The sequence below is a fragment of the Talpa occidentalis genome, unplaced genomic scaffold, assembly GCF_014898055.3.
Source record: "Talpa occidentalis isolate TD23 unplaced genomic scaffold, MPIMG_talOcc4v2.1 talOcc4.13, whole genome shotgun sequence".
In the NCBI taxonomy this organism is placed as follows: Eukaryota; Metazoa; Chordata; class Mammalia; order Eulipotyphla; family Talpidae; genus Talpa; species Talpa occidentalis.
The window spans coordinates 78,875,916-78,897,711 of record NW_023601322.1 but is presented as its reverse complement, the minus strand read 5'-3'; the positions used below and the strand labels follow the sequence as shown (position 1 = coordinate 78,897,711).

The following is a 21,796-nucleotide window of genomic DNA, read 5'->3' as shown; positions in this document are numbered from 1 at the left end:
GGCCTGGAATGACAAATGGATGACTTTTTAGACTCAGTTGCACAACTAGTCTCCAGGGTACAAATAAATTCTGGTCTATATGTCCCCAAGACTTACTCTCCCGGATTTCTAGGGGAGAAATATAATCAGGAACTGTGAAGGTTGACACTAAAAAGGATGAGGGGTCCCATTGAACATTACTCAACTGTTAAAGAGAACCAGAGTTCCTTAGACCCAAATGACTAGTTTTGAAGTTTATACTGGATTTATTAACCAACCAGGAAATTGCTGGTGCTGGTCTGCCTGGTTTTCTACCCCAGTCACAGAACTTCCAAAGCTTCTGTTTCCTCATTCTGGTATTAGTATCTACTCACTGGGAAGTTGTGTGAATTAAATGAAAGGATCCATAAAGGTACAAAGGTTAGAAAATATAATTTAAAAAACTGTGGCTATAAACCAGATGCCCCACAAGAAGATTTATGGCACTGGAAAGCATAAGATTCCTAGCTTGAACCTGGAGATACTTAAAATCTAGATTAGTCATTTAGGAGGTAGTCTTTTATACTACCTAGTCATCTCCTCCTTTTGTAAGTTAACAACATTTAGGATTTTTTTTTCTTTTAAGGAAAGTTGAGTTACTTTATTTAGCTTCCAATTTCTGGGATGCTCAAGAATTATATTTATTCTGGACTACAAAAGGAAATCAGGATGTGCTTACAGATAATTTTCTGCCATATACTTTTTGTAGGATTGCTATTTTATTGTTGCCCTTTCTGTAACCTGGCATGTACACATCAGGTGTTAAAAAGTAGAACAGGGCCTCCCCGGTGGCGCAGCGGTTGAGCGCTGGGTTGCGAAGCTGCCCGCGGCCTCTGCGGCGCCGGTTCGATCCCCGGCTGCTCCCCGGCCACCGGAGGAGGGTCCCACATGGCGCGCAGACCTCTCCTGCCGCCCGCTGCTCCCCTCAGCAGTGTACTTCGGTCCTTCTGCCTGCTCTGCTCCCTGCTCTGGCTCTGGTGAATTCTCTCACCCTCCCGCGCTTCTGACTGTATCCAGTGCGTGTATAAACAAAAACAAACAAACAAATAAATAAAAAAACATGCCTCTATAAAAAAAAATTCTAAAAAAAATAAAATAAAATAAAATAAAAAGTAGAACAGGGCCTCCCTGGTGGCGCAAGGGATTAAGCGCCAGCTCTATGAAGCTATCCACAACTATTGCAGCATTTCGATCCCCAGCTAGGGAGTTGACCCACATGGGGCAGCAGACCTCTCTTGACTAGCCTGCCACTCCCCTCAGCAGTGTATTTCAGTCAGTCTGCCTGTTCTGCTCTCTATTCTGTCTCTGGTGAATTCTCTCACCCCCCCCCCACACCTCTGATCTGTACCCCAGTTCTTGTATGCATAAATATTTTTTTTTAAAAAAAGGTAGAACACATTCTACAACTGAGCACTGCATTCTGTAACTAAACAGGGAAAGAAATAAATTACTCTGAACATCAGTATTTTGCAGTATTTTGGGCAGGGGGTGGGGTGGCAATAGTGACGAATATGGGTTTATAGAGTTGTACTTTTTCCTCATGCTTAGTGTCAGTATACCTGTCCTCTAATATTCTTGAAGCCAAAACAAGACCACTGAAATCACAGAGGAGGCAAACCTCAAGGTCATCTTCATAAAGCTTTTTTGGATTTTATGTAGTGCTTGAAGCAGATCTCTCCCCCTAAGTCACACCCTGTCCCATGGAACACAGTGTTTGTGAGATTTTATCATCCAATTATCCTTGCTAATGCACTCTGAGTACCCTGAAATTCCCTGCCCAAAGTGCTTTGAGGTGTTCATTTTGACATGACTGGATCCCTTGCTCATTCCATTATCCCAAAAATGGCCCACACCATTGGTGTGCTTACTCCTGGGCATAAGCAGTGGACAAGAATGTGAACAGAACTTAGACACCAGGATAAAATGTTTGTTCCCTCAAGGCCAGAATAGAGTTGAGAGCTGGAAGAGAGAGTGGATGGGCCTTAGAGGCCCAGAATTGGGGCCTCCCCAAGATAGGGTGGACAGTAAATTAGAGAATTCTAATTGGTATCTGGAGTTTCATGTCATTCTGAAGGAAGTTATCTCTGGGTATAAATAATGCTGCCTTAAATACTGCTGTGCATATAATCAGAATGTCTCCAAATTCCTGAACTTCTAGATTACCTTTTTCTTCTCTATATAAAAGATTTATTGCATCTTGACCCTGCATAGCTGCAGGACACTGACTGCTTTCCTCGCAGCTGTGGGAGCTCCTGGGTGGGAGTGAGGTAGGGTCTATTTTTATTTATTTATTCATTTACTTTTTTTTTTTTTAACAGAGGCATGTTTTATTTATTTATTTGTTTGTTTGTTTGTTTGTTTGTTTGTTTTTGTTTATATATGCACTGGGTATAGTCAGAAGCACGGGAGGGTGAGAGAATTCACCAGAGCCAGAGCGGGGAGCAGAGCAGGCAGAAGGACTGAAGTACACTGCTGAGGGGAGCAGTGGGCGGCAGGAGAGGTCTGCGCGCCATGTGGGACCCTCCTCCGGTGGTAGGGGAGCAGCCGGGGATCGAACCGGCGCCGCAGAGGCCGCGGGCAGCTTCGCAACCCAGCGCTCAACCGCTGCACCACCAGGGAGGCCCTATTCATTTACTTTTTAAGATTTATTTATTTATACAAGAACTAGGGTACAGGCCAGATGCGTGGGAGGCTGAGAGGATTCACCAGAGACAGAGCAGGAAACAGAACAGGCAGGCTGACGAAATACACTGCTGAGGGGAGCAGTGGGTGAGACAGGAGAGGTCTGCCGCGCCATATGGGATTCTCGCTGGCCGGCTAGGATTGAACCAGTGCTGCAGAGGCTGCAGACAGCTTCACAGTGTGGTGCTCAACCGCCTGCGCCATCAGGGAGGCCCATGAGGTAGGGTTTAAATTCTCTTGGAGGTTTGCTGTTTTTGCCCCCTTATTTATGTTCTTAGGGTATCTCTAGGTCACACTTGTATGCTCCTGTTTATACATACAGGAGCAACCTATGAAGACACTACCTGAGAAGCTATCCATAGCCACTGCGCCTGAGTTCGATCCCTGGCCAGGGAGATACCCACATGGCACAGCAGACCTCTCCTGACTCGCCTGCTGTTCCCCTCCACAGTATATTTCAGTAGATCTGCTTGTTCTGTTCTCCACTCTGTCTCTGGTGAATCCTCTCACCCCCCACACCTCTGGCCTGCATCCCAGCTCTTGTATGCATAAATAAATCTTTTTTTTTTAAAAATCACCATTTTTAGGTTTTTCTGTTTCTGGATTTTTATTGAAATTCTAGGGAATCTATAGTTTAATTTCTTGGAGAAAGGGAAACAGAGTACAGCTGATCTGACATTGCTCCCCATCCACCCATCTTCCACCCAGTTCACTGACCATTCTTAGCCATAAAGAATTTCTCTTGCCAAAGCTCCCACTTTCTTCCAGGATACTGGGGTCCATCTCCCATCCTCAGAGCTTCCCCCTGCCACATCTCTTGATCCTACTTCAAGGGTTTTTCACTACTTGGTGCTTCAAAGTCAATCCTAAAAATTCCCAACTATTCAGAAATCCCAGCTTCTCTCTTATGACCAAAAGGCATATAATAAGTATAATATGAAAGAGAGAGAGAGAGAGAGAGAGGAAGATGTTGTGCTATTGGAGATAAACAAGGAGAGAGGGAGAGGTGATAAAGAAAGTGGAAGGAAAACAAGTAAAAAGAAAGTAGAAGGGCCTCTGGTGGTGCAAGGGATTAAGTCTCAGCACTATGAAGTAAGCCGCAGCCCAGCTAGGGAGTTGACCCAGAGGGTACAGCAGACCTCTCCTGTCTCACCCGCTGCTCCCCTCAGCAGTGTATTTCAATAGATCTTCCTGTTCTGTTCCCCACTCTGTCTCTGGTGAATCCTCTAATCCCCTGCACCTCTGGCCCACACCCCAGCTCTTATACACATAAATAAATATTTTTTAAAAAAAGAAAGTAGAAGGAAAAAAGCATAAAGAGAGGGGAGAAGGAGAAGAGAGAAAAAAAAAAAGGAAGCAGTTTCCTATTTACAAGAGACACTGCTTGTTGTCCATTGTGATCAGGTGCAAATTTTCTTCCCTTTACATACCAATCTTTGTTCTGAGCCCCCATTATTTTCTTAGGCTGAATCCTCAGAAGTAAACTGCTGAGACAACAGTATGAACACATGTTAAGCCTTTTTAGGCACATTATCAAGTTGCCCTGTTGCTGTTCCTTTGGCTGTTTTGTGGTAATCTCTCCTTGACTTGATAGGGGAATTCCCCTGACTACACAGCTTACTGGGAAGTAAGAGAGCTGCAAAATTAAACCCCAAGAGGAGTTGAGTTAGTTGCATCGGCACCCTGTACAGATTCTGAACACCACTACCACAGCTGCCACCAGACTGAGGTCCAAGACACCTTTCTTTGAATTACTCATTCCTGCCTCAAGAGTCCCAGGTGAAAATCTCTGCTTCAGCAGATTTGGGTTGGTACTTGCAGGGCCAGGAAAAGCGAGCACATGGTGTTTCTAAGGGACCTCATATCCTTCCAAGATTCACACAAACTCGGTATCCTGGTGCTGCATAGCTACAAATAGAAATGACAAATATCTATTCCCCATCTATTCTGACTTTACTCCCATGTTACACTCCCTGTTACACAAGAAAAAATTGGCAAGTGGTTAAGAAATTTCTGCAAGGCCATGTTAATCAGCCTCAGAATTGTATGTTCCCCGATGATTAGAAAGTTTTTATCTGCGAAATATATCCATGACTAGCATTTACTTGGATTTTTTTGACAAATACAAAATAAATAAAATTCTAGGCAGCTCTCCTGACAACATGACTATGTTGGTACATATCTTTTTCTTTCCTTTTCCTAATAAACCTGTTCTTTTAAAATGTGTAAAAAATATCTTAGAACAGCTTTTCAAGTCTGGCCCTCAGACCAACAAGTATCACTTGGAAAGAGACTACTGAATGGAAACTCTAAGGTAGTTTCTAGTGACCTGTTTTAACAAGTCTTCCAGATTTTTCTGATGCAGGTTAAAGTTTAACAAGCACTGAACATGTAGCATGGCTGAACCAAGAGATAAGGCAGATTGATAGTTTAGGTTTGGACTCTTTAGGAATGTCTTTGACTTTCTATGCATAGCTATTCTTCCTCTGGGGAGGTGGTTCTTTTCATAGCCAAGTGATCATGTGATCTGGGTGGTGTTGCTAACCCAGGACCCTACTCCCTAGTGGGCACAGAAATCTCCACGCATTCCTAAAATCCCTTCTATCTGGTTTTAGTAGGTAAAGGCATGCAACCAAAGTCAGGTCAATCTCCTCCTGGGATTTTACATTTATACTTGGAGGAGAAAGGGCTTTCTTTGCTTGCTGTATTATGGAGGTGAGGGCACAGGTTAAGTGGAACATTGCTGTATAATGTCTCTGTCATGCGGGAAATGCCCACATGCATATGAAAGAATACATCCAGAATAGTGAAAAACACAGTTGAGACCTGACAAGCTCAGCTGAGACCTGGATCCCTCATCTTAAGTCCAGGCCTATCCTGAATTTATGTTACACAAGAGGATATACTCACTTATGCTCAGACCAATTTGAGGGGGTTTCTTTCATTGCAACAGAAAGCATGTTGGCTACTACACTAGAGATAGGGAGTGTATAGAGGGTGTTCACCTATTTCATAATCACAATGTTTTAATTTTCAAATCTGTTAGTATTTTGGCAACACTGAAGGGCTTATCTAAAGTATATTTTTATTTAAAATGTTACTTTTATATTATTTCATACCTTAAACATTATGTAACTAGTGGAAGTAATTTACATACTTTATTTAAAATGTTACTTTTATATTATTTCATACCTTAAATATTATGTAACTAGTGAAAGCAATTTAGCTTTTCTGTGTTGTTGGTCCACATACTTGTTATTTTCCCTCTGAACCCAAGTCATTACTTCCATCTGTCATCAGTAAGCTATGACATTTTTGTGTCCTCGCAGCTGGCAGCTGCCGCAGAAAACATCAATTCTCAACTGCTAACTCCTTTGGGAGTTTGTTCACTTAGGAACTGTACATGGAAAATCTTGGCTGCTGTCCTTCCTCTCTTTGGCTTTACCAGAAGGACAATCCTAACACATAAGAAACACTCAATAAGCCTCGATTGAATATATGAAATGAAACCCAGGAGAAACTTTAAATGACAATTTTTTAGAAATGGAGGATTTTACTTTAGCAACTAAACTCAGCATTCATGCACATATATATACATATATGGTATATTTATCCCCTTGGGTAAACACTAAATATCTGAGGTCAGTGTTGTTAGAGGAACAGAGTTGGATCCAAGAGTTCTTAAAGGAAGGCACAACCTGAATACCTGTGCCCACAACCCTGTGCCTGGGCTTGCAAGCTGCTGGCTCGTGAGCTCCAGAAACTCAGTGCTATTTATCTCTGACCCAACTTTACCCTCTCAGCTGTCCAAGTGGATTACTGTATTGTCTTGGCTCCTGGCTGAGGCTGGCTTACATGTGTGTTTCTGAAATGTTTACAGCCAGTGAGATTCCAGGCAGAGTGGCGCTGCGCACATTACTCTGCTGAGATACCATCCCTAACCAGCTATAAACTCTGGCGGGAAGCTCCGCGAGACCTACTCATCGCAGCTGAAGTACCAGAGTCCCTTCACACATTGCTGTGCTTTTCCCTGAGTTTCTGGCACGTTTGGAAATTGGCCTGAAGAAGCAAACAATTAGGTTTCCTAACAGACCTCTTTTTTTATTTTTTTATTTTTTTTTCCAGAAAGCAAAGTCATTTCGCCTCTAAATAGAAATATCCTTTGGCTGCCTGAGTGCAGAAAGCAGATACCTCTTTAAAAGGATCTTTGTTCCCCATCAACCTTATTTCCACGTTCTGTGTAAGACACTCCATGGATGCTCCTACCTAGTCAGGGGCCTGGGCAGTGGGCGCTGCAGACCAGGCTTCCGCGCGGGGCTGAGCGCCCCAGTCCTCAGCAGGGAACTGCTCGAGGTTGAGGAGCCATAAATTTGGAGGCTGGAGCCGACCATTCACCCTGAAATTCCTGCTTGGCCACAGCCCTGGCAGCAGCGACCTGCTCCTCCATTTCAGGATCCTCAGGGGCTCTGGGGAAGACGCGCTGGACCTGCCGCGAGTGCTCATGGGAGACCGCGCCGCACATGCGCACCAGCTCCCGCCCTTGCCGCCGGGACACCTGATGCTCGGGTGCTTGGGATGCTGTGTCCACACAGTGCAGAGTCTGTGTTCCACAAAGAAATGGTTGACAGGTTAACACAGGACATCTCAGTGACAGGCCGGTCGCCCGCCCAGGCTCAGAAATCACCGAAAATCAGAAAAATGCCTAGATCTGCTTAGTGACTGCAGGCCTAGGAGTGAAGCAACCAGCCATGGGACTGGCTCTAGTGGCAGCAGCAAAGCTCAGCACAGCTCCTGGCTGCATTCCTGGCATCAGGTAGGTTTTTAGTGGCAGCAGTTGCATAAGCTGTCAGCAGATGCTTCTCCCAAGGTCTCTTCAAAGGTACGATGTAGGCATCACTTACTGGGTTTTTTTTTTTTTTTGTCTTTATTATTATTTTATTTTATATGCTTTTTACATCATTTTTCATTTTTGTACAATATGTGCATTTTCATCTCAGTAATAGTCCCCGTGAAATTCCCGCCACCATTCACCCGTGAACCATCACCATGGTCCCTTGCGCTCTTCCCACCCCTGTTTTGATCCTACTCCTTTCTGCCCCCTCTGCAGAATATTTCTGATTTATAGTTGCCTGTTAATTTTGGCTATTTATGTTTTATGTATTGTTATTATTTTTTCTGGTGCCTTATTTGGGTCCCCTACATTCCTCATATAAGTGAAGCCATCCGATATTTTTCTTTTTCTTTCTGGCTTATTTCACTGAGCTTAATCCCTTCCAACTCCAGCCATGTTGCTGTGAATGGCTTGAGTTTATCTTTTTTGATTGCTGAGTAATATTCCATTGAGGCATCACTTACTTTTTCTTTTGTAGATGTACTGTTCTGTTTGGAAGTCAAGGTAGGTGCCCCCTAAGCAGATTTTTGCTGTAAGGAAATTGAGAACATATGCCTTCATTTGGTGGACATCAAGGGCTCTGGGCATTATGAATGCATCCCTTTAAGTTACACCAGGAACCCGGAACAATGCTGTAAGCCCCCCCTCTCTGGGTGGCACAGAAAAATTAAAAAGTACATACTTTAAAGAATGAACCCTTTTTTAAAAATAAAAAAAAATACAATTTTTGTATTTTTAGCTGTAATTTGCTGCTCCTTTCTGGGCAGTCTGCATATTCACAGAACTAAAAAGAATGTGTCTCTGGTCTTTTGATTCAATAATTGATTTTTGAGGAGTTTTAATGAATTGATACTACCACAAAGTCATGCCTAAAAGACACTACTTTTGTTATTGTTCTGTTTCCTTTGGATAATTCCATTTTAAATATCCTAAGGTTCTGATACTAAGGGGATTTGATTTAGTGTCTGAAAGAATTTAAAATATTTAGAATGTGGAATCTGCCTGATATTCTTCTAGACTTCTCATTGGATGTCAACTGTAATATCCACACAGCAGGCCTTCACTAGCTGCAGGATTAGTTCCATTTCTTGACCAAGCAGATTATACAAATGGCTATGTTTGAAGGATTTTCTCTAGATGCCAGACCAGTACAACCAAACTGATTGTTTCAGAATGAAAGCTAATGTTATAGATCTGTTTCTGCAGATTGGATTTTTGTTTGCATTTTGGGAGAGGATAATTTCACCCCCTCAAATGATTGAGAAATAAGCAGAATCATATTGTTTATTATGGAATTGTACAAGTTCCAATTTGCCAAAATAAAGTGCTGCACTGGCTCATACCTGGGAGGTATTGGCATGCCCTAGAGGTGCTCTTTGCCTTCTCTTTTTATACATTTGCCAAATGATGGTGGGTGCCTTTGGAAAAATATAGCAGACACTCCCATTTGGACATGTAAAGGTTTGGAAATGTAAACAAAGAAAACAAAACCAACAATCTTCTTAAAGAATATTTTATGTAGATAAGTACTATTATGAAATAGAAGTTAATTCATTTAAAAAAAAAAAACTAAAGAAAATCACAAAGCACCAGGGATGATAACAAAGAAAAGTTAAAGGATTTATAAAGACAAAACAATACTTCAGAAACAAATATCCAATATCTTCAGTGCTTTGATCTTGTGTATGAGCTTCCAAAGTAAGTTCAAACTATCAAAACACAATTTAAAAAAATTTATTGGGCCATTTGTGACAATATGGATGGAACTGGAGGAGATTATGCCAAGTAAAATAAGTCAGAAGGAGAAAGACAAATATTGGGTGATTTCACTCATGTGGAACATAAAGAAACAAAACAGGAACAGACAAAACTAAATAAAAAGAAACCATAGAATTAAGACTGCAGAATTGAGGTTACTACAGGGAAAGGGTTGTGGGAGGGGCTTAGTGGTCTAGGATGGAGTATTATGGGTGCCTACGTGGTGGGTGTAGTTTGGTAATAAGCATCTAAAGAGGTGTCAACCTGTACCCCTAAATCATATACAGCTCTCCCAAAACAAATCAAGTTTTTTTGTTATTGTGTTAGAGTCACCTGCCTCTATTCAGTTCTATTCTATATTTTGTGACATTGATCCTTTTTAAAATTTTCTTTAAAGTTCTTATACCTATTGCATGTTCCATTTTGAGACTTTCCAAAGATCTAGCCTGACCAAGCAACCTATCAATAGACTGTAAAGCACAGCTGTTGGCAATTAGTAAAACTTCTGAAGTTGTTCCAGAAGCCTCTTGTTCCTCTGTCCTAATTGGACATTCCTTATCTTCCTGGCACCAAAGTCCCATGGCTCTGCACCTCCCTATACCTGCCTGGACTTCTTGCTCACTCTGACACTTCATTTTAAACACACTCCTGGACTGTATGCTCACAGATGGATAAAGTCCATACGGTGTAGCTGGGGGTAAAAAATGCTCTAGTCCCTAATCTGCTCCCAAGGACAGAAGGGCATGAAGACTGACTACCAGCTGTCAGTGGGTCAGCCTTGCCCAGCTTCACTAGATGGTGCACCTCTGCTCTTAGCTGTTCCTAATTAATTTTTTCCTACTCTCTGTGAGTGAATGACTCAGACATTTTTTAAAGTTATTTTTTTTTAAAAATCACACAATTTAACACAAAAAAACCAAATTTTGCATAGATTTTTAAAAAGTCCTTTTATGTTGTCAAAAGAGCTGATATTCCAAAAGGCATTTTGTATATGTAGGTGAAACTAACTGAAAGTTTTCAATCTCTTAATTTTAATTTTTTTATTCTTTAAGGTCTCATAAAGTACCAATGGCATAACTATTGTAGAAAAAGTTTTGAAATGTTACTAATTAGAAGTGAGAGAAAGGCATTTTCTGTCCTGTGCACATGTTCCAGTTATTATTATCCCCCAATCTTATAACATAATAAGGTCCTAGAAATTACATCATTAAAGGTGAACAGTTTTAGCAAGCGACAAGTTAGATTTCTGCTGGTGGATTTTACAGATGGTCCTGAATGCTCAGGCCTGACTGAAGAACTGACTGAAGAACCAAGATGGAGTTGGGAACCGCAGCCTCCAGGATCTGAAGACTTTGGTGAGTTATGGTGATAGAGCCTGGAGTTTAGAAGGGACAACAAGAACTAGAAACAGAGAAAGGAAGGATGGCAAGGGAGTGTTTTCCTGGAAGCCTACTCAAGGCTGACTGACAGGTACAAAAGGCAACCCAATGGGAAAAGAAATGTTATACATCCTCCAAGTGTTCTCAGAGATTGACCAATGAAAAGACCCTCAATCATTACTCACTAGGGAAATGCAAATTAAAACCACAATGAGATACCTTTTCATGCCACTAGGATGGCTATAGCCAAACATTAGACAATAACAAGTGTTGTTGAAGATATGGAGAAATTGGAACTCTTATACATTGCAGGTGGCAATATGAAGTGATATAGCAGTTTCGAAAAACATTGTCAATTTCTCAAAAAAGTTAAACATAGAATTATTGTCTGTTTTGAGTTGAAATGTGTTTTCTACCCTGCCCCTCAAATTCATAAGAGGAAATCCTAACTCTCAGGACCTTAGAAAGGGACTGGACTTTGAGACAGGGCCTTAAAAAATGTAAATAAGACAAAATGAGGTTATATGAGTGGATTTTAGTCCAGTATAGCTTGTGACCTTAAAAGACGAGATTAGGACACAGGCAGAAGGAAGAGACACTAGGCATGTGAGGCAGAGAGAAATTCATATGAGTACAAAGTGAGAAGCTGGTCACCTGCAAGTCAAAGAGAGTGGCCTCAGGAGAAACCAAGCTTATAACATTTTGATTTAGGACTTGTAGCCTATAGAACTATGAGAAAATAAATAACTATTGTTTAAGATGCCCAATCAATGGTAGTTTATATTGTAGCTCTAGCAAATCAATACACTGTGTGTTCTAGCAATTTTACTTCTGGGTATTTAGCCAAGAGAATTGAAAATAAGTGACTATACAAAAATCTGTACATAAATGTTATAGCAGCATTGTTCATAATTGCCAAAGGCTCGTGAAGGGATGAATAGATGAAATGTGGTATATCCATACAGTGAAATATTATTCAATAAATAAAAAGAATGAAGTTCTGGTAGATGTTACAACATGCATGAATCTTGGAAACATTATGCTAAATGAAAAAGGCCAGATAGGGAAGCTTACAAATTATTTAAATCCACTTAAATGAAATCTTGCATCTGTAGAAACAGAAAGTGGTTGTGGGGGTTGGGGATAGGAAGGAATGGGGAATGATTGCAAGTGGATATGAGGTTTCTTTTGGGAGTGATAAGAATGTTCAGGAATTAGATAGTGGTGATGAGTATACAACAAAAGCCACCGAATTGTATATTTGAAAATGGAATATTGCACTATGTAAATGGTCTCTCAAAGTGAAAAATCCAGTGTGTCCCCTATTGTTGACCCAGATTAGAGGCAATGACTAATAGTCAGGTGCATGAACAAATTAGGGTTTGTATTCTAGCATAAAAAGGTCACCTTCCTGAATTCTCTTTGTTAAAACTTTTTATTCTGGTATAAAATCACAAATAAAATAAGTTGCAGTAATAGCCCACAGAATTCTCAAATACCTTTCACCAAGATTTCATAAATGTCCTCATTTTGTCATATTTCTTTTACCCTTTTTTCTTTATACTCATACATATACATACTTTTTTTTTTCTGAACTATTTGAGAATGAGTGTAGACCTGATGCCCCTTTACACCTAAATGTGTATTTCCTAAAAACAAGACCATTCTTTTACATAAAATATAATTGACTGGCTTGAGATTCCATTTCTGGGAGAGCTGCAACTGTATTTAAGTCTTGATTTGCTAACATGGGACTGAGCGTAAGTGACTCTATTTTGGGCCTGATGTCTTCTTTTGTTTGTCTTCATCTGTGTTCTTGTTTTGGACAACAGGGAACCATTCATTTTTTTTTAATTGAGGTAAAGTTTATAACATAATGGTTAATAACAAAAAAATTTTAACCATTTTAAACAAAAAATTCTGTGACATTGCCATACTTGTCTTTTGCTTCTTGTTTTCATAATGAAAAAAATTAAAGTTTCACATGTGAGATTGCATTAAACCTGGTCCCGCTGAAACTCCAGGTCAAGAGTTATTTCAGAGGCAGTCTAGATGAAAGCTTACATCAAGAAGGAATGAAACCAACTCTCCTTTCCACCCCCCGCCCACACATACTCTGGGGAGGGAGAGATGCTGAGTTAATGCTTTAGTGGACACTTGACAAAGACAATAAATAAGTCACTCCTCCAAGTGCACTATTTTATTGGGAAGGTTTTTGTTGTATTTTTATCTTCCCTGGTATGCCGAGGGTGCAAAAAGAACAAGGGGGAAGAAAAGCCTAGCAACTTTGATGATAGTTTTGATTTGACTCATCATCCAACTGAAAAGAGTGGGTGTGATGACTATTTAGGAACACTTGTGGAGGGAGTGTGGTTGGTTTTGACTGTCTGACTCTAACCCAGTTTTTGCAGTTCAAGCGGGTTCCAGCTATCACTTGAGGTCTTCCTGTAAATCCCCAGCCCACCATAATCCCACCCCCCCAAAAACTTGCTTTTGAGGCCATTCATCTGATTCCAAATACAAAGTCACAAGTTTTTGATTGATCTTTTTATATACATAATTCAGTCTCTGCAAATAAACTGAGATTCTATATGTTTGAAATTCCTTTGTCTGTCCCATCTTATTTTTTCTCTCATTGTGTAAGTTTGTATAAAAATAGGACTTAAGGGGCCTCCCTGGTGGCACAAGTGGTTAAGTCTCAGCACTATGAAGCAATCCACAGCTACTGAAGCATGAGTTCCATCCCCAGCCAGGGAGGTGACCCACTGACCCACATGGCACAGCAGACTTTCCTGTCTTGCCCACTGCTCCCCTCAGCAGTGTATTTATTTATTTATTTATTTATTTATTTTTTAAAGGCACAACATTTATTCCTTTTCCAAATGTTACAATAAAACCAGGTGGAAGAGAATGGTTTTAGCAGTTAGAAAAAAAAAAAGTACAAATCTGGAGTTTGGCCATTAAAAGTTATTTACAACAATGGGAGGGGGGAAAAAGACAAGTTGTTTCACATTACAGACCTCCCCCCCACCCCAAAGCCTAATACTTGCCTACCAAGTCAAAAAAGAGACAACAGTTGATTTCACAAGCTGGAGGTTTGAACTTGAGTAAGACATTTATAAAAACCTAGACAAGGGCAGTGTCCTCCCCAGCCCAGGTGCCACTAGGCACAGCACAAGAGACTAAAAACTCAACAGGGAAAGCTGGACGCTCAGGGTTTGGGAGTGTAGGCACCCCACATCTGGCTCAGGGATTTGGGGAGTAAACAAAACCTACTTGGAAAAGAACTGGGGAAGAAAATCAGCAATTCGCCTTCTGCAAGGGTTGGGAACAGGGAAGGCGGTAGGGCCAGGGCAAGGAGCATTTCACATCACTAACCTAACTTGGGAAACTGCAAGGGACCACCTTCAACTGGCCTTAGGAGGAAGACCAGATGGATGATGGGAGAATCCACAAGAGGGAGAAGAGGAGAAGGGAATGTGGCTGGGAGGGGGCAACAGCCCCTTCCTTTCTGGGCACAGGAAGGCAGCCAGGGCACCAGGTCCAGGCAGTGACCTCACAAGGACAGCACAGTTTTTGCAGCTTTAGAGATCACCCACCTGCCCCCACCTAGCTACTCATTCTGCTCGCTGGCCGGTGTAGGGCCACTCTCAGGCCCCGAGGACGGCTCTGCGGCCTGAGGCCCTGCCTCCTCTTCTGTATCTCCTCCCTTGGAGGCAGCACTAGCCTTGGACCCCTTGGCCTGGGGCTCCTGGCTCTCAGGGGTAGCAACAGCCTTCCCTTCCTGGGCAATGCCTTCCTCGCTGCTGGCACCGATCTCCCCCTGCTCCTGCTCTTCCTCCGTGGGTGAGGAGGCAGAGGAATCGCCCCACCCTCCTTCCGATTTCTCTTGAAGGACAGGCCACTCAATTTGAAAGGCTTCTTGAAAGAGAATTTCTTCTTCTTCTTAGGGGTCTCCTTGGGGGCGGCGTCCCCCTTGGCCTCAGCACCCTGGCTAGGCGGTGCTGGCTCGATGGCATCGCCAGTGGCCCCGGCTGCCTCCTCTGTTCCATTCACGGGGGCCGACTCCCCTTCACCCTTGGGGGCTAAGTCTCCATTGCTTTTCACGTGGCCATTCTCCTGTCCGTTGGCCTTAGTGGGGGAAGCGCCTGCTGCGTCCTCCGCGGTCACGTCGCCCCGGGGAGCCTTGGAGCTCTGGCTGCCCATGGTGGGGTCTGCGGGAGGGCCCCGGAGCCGCCCCGGGCTCGCGCCGCTCAGCAGCGTATTTAAATCAATCCTCCTGTTCTGCTCCCCACTCAGTCTCTGGTGAACCCTCTCATCCCTTGCACCTCTGCTCTATACCCCAGGTCTTGTACGCATAAATAAAATCTTTTTTAAAAAATAGAACTTAAGTTCTTACTCAGTGCACAAAATTTGTCAGACTTGCACGACATCTAAAGTTTGACTCTACATGATTCTTACTTCCTCTGAGAACTAAGTTCTGAGTAGAGAAGCAAATAAGATATGTTTATTTGACAAATATTTATTAAGCTTCCTAATAGGCATGATAGCAGGTGCTAGGGGTGCAGTGGTGAACTGGATAAGGTTTTGGTGTTCAAGCACTCTCACAATGTGGTGAGAATTGTCAGTGTGAGTTACAATAAGACTCCTTCACTGAATTTTACAGGAGACCCTTAGGAGATGTTTGAAATCCCCACTTTGACCAGAGAAGATGTGGTCTTCTAAAACATCCTCAAGAAAAGGTAGGTTTAAGAATTCTGTCAATACCTGCTTTGGTAGATAGTTACTTGAAGGGTGAAAAACACTGATAAATTGGTGAGAGGGGGAGGAGTCAATGAAAGATGCTCAAGTTGGAGACATATCAAAACTGTAACCCAAGCAACCACAGTTAATCTTAGCCAGCACTGCCTTCAGGTTTAGGTTGTTTCTTTTTGGGCACAAAGGAGATCAGACAAACTCTATAATGCCTACTTATGCCCGGGATGGAGATTTTCAGGTATCGCAAGCTATTGGTGCTGTCGGAAGAAAGAGAGATGGCAAGGCAGAACCATACAATCAGGTTTCATGGTAGAGATCTTGAGAAAGAAACCAGAGGTACTTACTATGATTTTGTTTTAATTGGAAACACACCCTGAAAACCAAAATTGTTACTTTCATCTGCACTTGAGAGGAATTAGAGGCTATGGGCTTAATTATGCTGCCCGCCCCCACACTAAACAATATGCACCTATTAAGTTCTTCCAGAGGTACCTTGGTCTCTGAGACAAGATAATCCAGCCTAATGAATGTGGCAGAACAGGATACTACATATTTTGTGGCTGCTACTGTAGTCTGCATGGAAGGGTAAGAGTCCTGCTCTATTTCCTGCTTTTTTAAAAAAAAATTTGACACTTCACTGCCATGCACTGCCTTAGGACTTGTACATCCTGAGTAGGTCAGTGAGAATACTCAGATCTGGAGCTTAACCCCAAAAGGAGACTCTCCTTTTGAACAGATTTTAGTAATGGTTCATAAACTGTTTTTTGTGTGATTCTGAAAGGAAGATAGTGTTTAAATCATTTTCTAATGCTCTGCTTTGATTTACCTTCAAATAATTGTAAACACATCAGCTATGATTGTTGGGAGTTCTTATACTCCCGAAGGACCGTGCTAGGGTGAAAGATGACTCTGTGATCTTTATTTTGCCATCAATCATGAACTCCATGTTAGCACTGAAATGTCACATTAAATGTGTTTGTTGTATTTTTTTTTTAAAGATTTATTTATTTATATATATAAGCACTGGGTACAGTCAGAAGCACGGGAGGGTGAGAGAATTCACCAGAGCCAGAGCGGGGAGCAGAACAGGCAGAAGGACCTAAGTACATTGCTGAAGGGAGCAGTGGGCACAACAGGAGAGGTCTGCACGCCATATGGGACCCTCGCTGGTGGCCGGGGATCAAACCGGTGCTGCAGAGGCTGCGGGCAGCTTCGCAGCCCAGCTCTCAACCACTGCACCACCAGGAGGCCCTGTTTGTTGTATTTATGTTAGAGTGGGTCTGCTTTCAAGTCAGCAAAACCAAAGAGAGCTTAAGCAAAACACCGAAGAGGTGAAGCCCTTGCAGGTGAATTCTGGAGCATCTCCTACAACACAGGGAAGAGTGAGTGCCCATCTTTGGAAGGGCAGAACCTGGGCATGAACATGTCGGAGATTTTCTTCTTGAGTGTTTGCTGCCTTAAACCCTCCTAGGTCAAAATGTCTGCTTCATGGGAGAGAAAAGCTAATTGTTCCCTCTTTGCTCAGAGTTCAACTCTAGACCAATCAGCCATAATGAAAGGATACCACACAGCAGAAACAAGACTTTGAAGAATCTACTAGTATAGGTATAGTGGCAAGTTCTTATAGTAAATGACTGCCCAACAACACATCAACTGCAATACCATAACCGCATATTACAGTTAAAGACAAGCTGTGCTTATTTCCCACAGTAGATCATGAACACTCCAAATGATGTGTTCTTCTCTAACATTCTATTTCCAAGACTTTTAAAAAATTAATTAAGGCTTAGTGTTGTGATATGAGTCAGAGATGTGACCTATGGAAAATATAGGATGACTCTGGCTTTTTGGCATGCAATGGGAAATAAGTGAGAGGTAAACAACTTGCAATTACTATGAACATACAATCAAGGGCAAATCTCTTATTTAGCATTGTAACTAGAATTTTTTAAAAAGTTAAAGGTCCAGAAATGTATCATTATTGTTCTATGCCACAGATGTTAATTGGCTTCTTGTCATGAATATGTGTACACAGATGGACACATACACATGTATTTTGATATTGCTTTTCATCATTAGGTCAAATTACGTTATCTTCAGTTTTGCTAAATATGTAGATGGAGAACCATAATTAACAATGTCTGTATACATGTAAATATAGTTGTAGCCTGTCTTTGTTTAAAGTCCTATTTCTGTCTCACACAAATGACCTAAGTCTCTTTCCCATGGATAAATGACATAGTGGACCTATAACAGCTAGTGCAAGGCCAGAGGCTGAAAGCTTTTGGAAAAACTTTTCCAGAAATCCAGAGAGCACCTTAGCATGCCTTCAGTGGCCCCAGAGTAGAAACTTCATTGCTACGAAGAGGTTGTTTCTGTCTCCCTCTCTGTCCTGAATTCATAGAATTGTCAGAAATTCTGAAATGTAGGCCAAGCCTGCGGGTATTAGCTTCCTGCTTGGTTAATAAATTATCTCCATTTCTAGAGAAGCACATAAGCAATCATTCTTCCATCTCCCAGAACTTGATACACTTGGGATGCTGGAAAGCCTCACCATAGATAAGAACTAACCCTTTTTGTGTGAACAAATGATGTCACCTCTTGAACTATTTATCTCCATATCCCATTAACTGGTATTTTTAAATGGTTTTGCTTTATTTTGCTACATTGTTGTTTTAGAAATACAGTGACATCGTAAGAGAGCCTCAAGGAGCCACCTGAGGGAGCAGCATTTTTAGCAGCTATTTTCTCTGTCAGCCACCCTGCTTCTGTTTTGTCAAGCACGTCCTAGCAGAATGATGGGCCCCCAGGTAGTAGTCACGATCCTGCTCCAACCTTAACCAGCCAGGTGAACTGTTCGAGCTCTGACAAGTTCTGCCTGTCACTCTCACCTCCCCTTTGCTGACAGGTCTTTAGTCTTTCCTGAAAAATGCCGACCATTTCTTGGTGACTTTGTAGCCTCATTTCCATTGCATTTCGACTTTACACTGCACAGGGAAACCTTTCCAATGATTTCAGGCATCAGAGAAACTCACTCATGAGTCACAGACATGTCCTGGGGTGGGTCTACAGCCTTGGCTAAATGGTTGATGGGTTTGGGTACCCGAGTCATTGGCGAAGGTACAGGTGTATGTTGTGGCACCCAGCTGTGCTGCACGGTGATAATGTGTCAAGCTTTGCCACGTTCAGGGCTCCTCACAGCCTCTGGTTTTCTAAAAAATAACCTCTTGAGGATATTGTCCTTCTTTCCATTATTTAGGAATGGAAAAGGTGACTATTTTATTTTCTCTGTCAACCTTAGTGCAAAGACTGTGAAAACACATTAGCCACTCAATTTACACCTCAGAATGAAAACAAAACACCAAAGAGGGAGAGAGAGAGGGAAAAAAAAAAACTGAGCAAATTCCTTGATTCTTACATCACTAGATCTTCCCAAATAAAGTTCATAAAATTTTATATCTCATTATATTTAAAGTTATCTATTTAAAGTTTATAAAACTTTATATAAACTTCTGTATCTCACTTGCCAGACCCAAATCCCACAACTTGGGATAAGAAAAGGACAAGAAAGGAATACCTAGGGCCTCCCTGTTGGTGCAGGGGGTTGAGCGCAGCACTGTGAAGCTGTTTGCGGCCTTTACTGCATGAGTTCCATCCTGGGCCAGCTGGGGAGCAACCCACATGGTGCAGCAGACCTCTCCTGTCCCCCCTGCTGCTCCCCTCAGCAGTGTATTTCGGCACATCTGCCTATTCTACTGCCCACTCTCTCTGGTGAATCTTCTCACACACACACACCCCCACCCCGCGACTCTGGCCTGTACCCCACTTCTAAAAAAAATTTTTTTTTAAATTAAAAAAAAAGAAAGGAATACCTGCTCTTGTTGGAATCTGTAGTATTCACACAGAGCCGAGTTTGGAGCCTTTAGTCCCTCAGGCAAACAATTTCTCCTGCAGGCTTATTTTTGCCCTCTTGAAATTGTATCATGCAGGGGTAACCAAGGACCCCAAACTGTTCAAACTGTCCCATTTTGTCCCATCTAGAGGTTTTGCCATCAATCCACACAAAGGCAAAGAAAGCGGACACTTGGTATGCTCAAAGATCTTCAATTTGTTGCAGAGAGAGAAAGAAAAGAAAAGATTTCAAATATAGATTCCTAATCAAACTCTGAAAATTATCCCACCCCTCCTGGGGAACAGACTAGGCCCAAAGTAGGTCAAGTGAGGCACCAAAGCACAGAACATGTCCCAGGTATATGTACGTAGCAGCAATAAGAACATGAAAAGAGGTAGGCAGGTGCTAGAGAGCTGGGACAGAAGGAGAGATCCAAAATTCAAAATATGCCACATAACCCACCACAAAGTCAAGATAATGGCTGCCATTGTTTCCGCCAAAATACTGAAGTCCCAAGAGGAACCACTCCATGTGTCTCTTCCCCTCTCCCACTGCCACCCCCCACCCATGCCTCTTCTCCAAGTGTTTCTCCTCCAATATGTATCTTCCTTGCTCTTTCCCCCTTCACAGGAGGACGTCCAGTTCATTGCATGTTGGGAATTGTAATCCAAGGCAGCTACATGTAAGTGGCAATGGAGAAAATGACAGCCTTTCACTGTGCTGTGATACTGTCCTCCTTTCATGGAGTTGCAATCTGTAACACTGTATTCTTGCAGTTGTCTCCCAGGAGAACATACAAAGAAACCACGCTTTGTAGTCAAGCAGGCCTGCTTTCTAGTTGTTCCTTATGGTCTCAGCTCTGTGGCTTTGATTCCGTTATACCCGCATTTGCTTCTTCCTTAAACTGGAATTAGTGATATTTGTTAATATTTGCTTCCAGGACTGTGCGGGATGGTGGACAAAAGCTGCAGCCCCTGGCATCCTGGCAACGGGAAGGAACTGTGTAAGTGATGGTGGCTGCTGGTGATGCTCTATGCTCTCTTCCTCACAGATACCTTCAAACCTCGGGGGAACCTGGTAGGACAAGGGCCACCCTGAGAAATTTAATAGTAGTTCTCCCTCATTGCACAGAATGCTGAGACTTATTTTTTTGAGGAGAGAAGGGCATCCTACTTTGGCATTTCGTTATCTGTGTTATGGTGCAAAGAAACACCTTGAAATGGGTTATGGGCACAGTAGTGTCGGTCCATCTGCCCTCAGGGAGGCTGAAGAACCTGTTTTTCCCTTTTTCCCCTCTCCTGCTCCTATCCTTTACTCTCCTTCCTCCCCATTCCTCTTAACCTCAGAAGCCTCTCTTTGTTTATTGGTGTCCACTAGTTTTTGAAAACATTTTGCTTTGTGGAATCATCTGCTATGAAAATATCCAATGTTTTGTCTTTGCCATTGATTTGCTCTACTATCTATAATTCCCTTGAACTCCTTCCATTTTGCTGGAAATGGCAGCATTTCCTATTTCTTAGGGCTGAATATTACTTCATTGTGTGAATATGTCACATCTTCTTGATCTAATCCTCAGTGGGGAACCTGTTTTCTAAGAAATAGCTTCATCTTTTCATCCCAGCGTGCTCTAAAAATAGTCTCATTTTTGTGCCAAATGTGGTGAGATTGTAGACTGCTAGGAAACCTTATAAACAATTTTTAAACTTGGATATGCAGTGTAGAGAGCACCAGACAGTACTTAGAAATGCTGATGTCTATGTACACAAGAGTTCCTTCCCTCTCAGGTACTGAGAGGCATGTACAGTGTGTGAATCTTGCAGGGAGCCAGTGCAATCCTGGTGTCTATCCCTGCAATGGGTGCTAGATTTGGAAGCTGCCATCATCAAGTTCTGTGTAACAGATGAAATGACACAAAAACACATTGGCTCTCAAAGATCACACTGACAGAATGAAGAACCAGAATGAGATCTACAACACTATTCACTCATACAAATTTAAAATGCAGAAGAATTCAATAACTGTATATAGTTTGTAATAACACAAAACAAAATAATATACATTAAACATGTAAAAATGATTGCCTATGGGAGTTGGAGATAGACATGGGAAATGGAGGTAAATGGGAGTGAATGGATCTATAGTCCAATAAATGAAAGAAGGAAGGCAAGAGGGAGATCTGGGTCCTCGTGCAGAGGAATTGTAGAAATGATTGACTATGCTCTTTGCTTCCTCTTTCCTAAATAAAAATGACCATTTTCTATGTGTATGTTCTTCAAAAGATTGGGAAGCCACTCTTTTAGGCAAGATATTTCCTTGGAAGCCACCGTAAGTAGCAATTGAACAAAAATTAAATGTCAACTTCAGAAAGAAAAGATTTGTGTGCAAGGTATTTTTCCCCTGATAATTATAGAAGGATGA

General features: G+C 42.1%; 1 protein-coding gene and 1 long non-coding RNA gene across 2 annotated transcripts; one reads left to right on the top strand and one right to left on the bottom strand.

Moving 5' to 3' along the window:
• Nucleotides 1-7,356: 7,356 nt before the first annotated feature.
• Nucleotides 7,357-20,378, top strand: LOC129145677 (uncharacterized). The gene is made up of 4 exons (XR_008551603.1): nt 7,357-7,513; nt 10,615-10,704; nt 15,395-15,470; nt 20,319-20,378. It is a non-coding gene; the product is annotated as an uncharacterized LOC129145677 (long non-coding RNA).
• Nucleotides 14,058-14,971, bottom strand: LOC119242745 (MARCKS-related protein-like). The gene is given in 2 exon segments (XM_037508249.2): nt 14,058-14,598; nt 14,601-14,971. Coding segments are annotated over 2 exon segments (591 nt in total). The 5' UTR covers nt 14,935-14,971; the 3' UTR covers nt 14,058-14,341.
• Nucleotides 20,379-21,796: the final 1,418 nt, after the last annotated feature.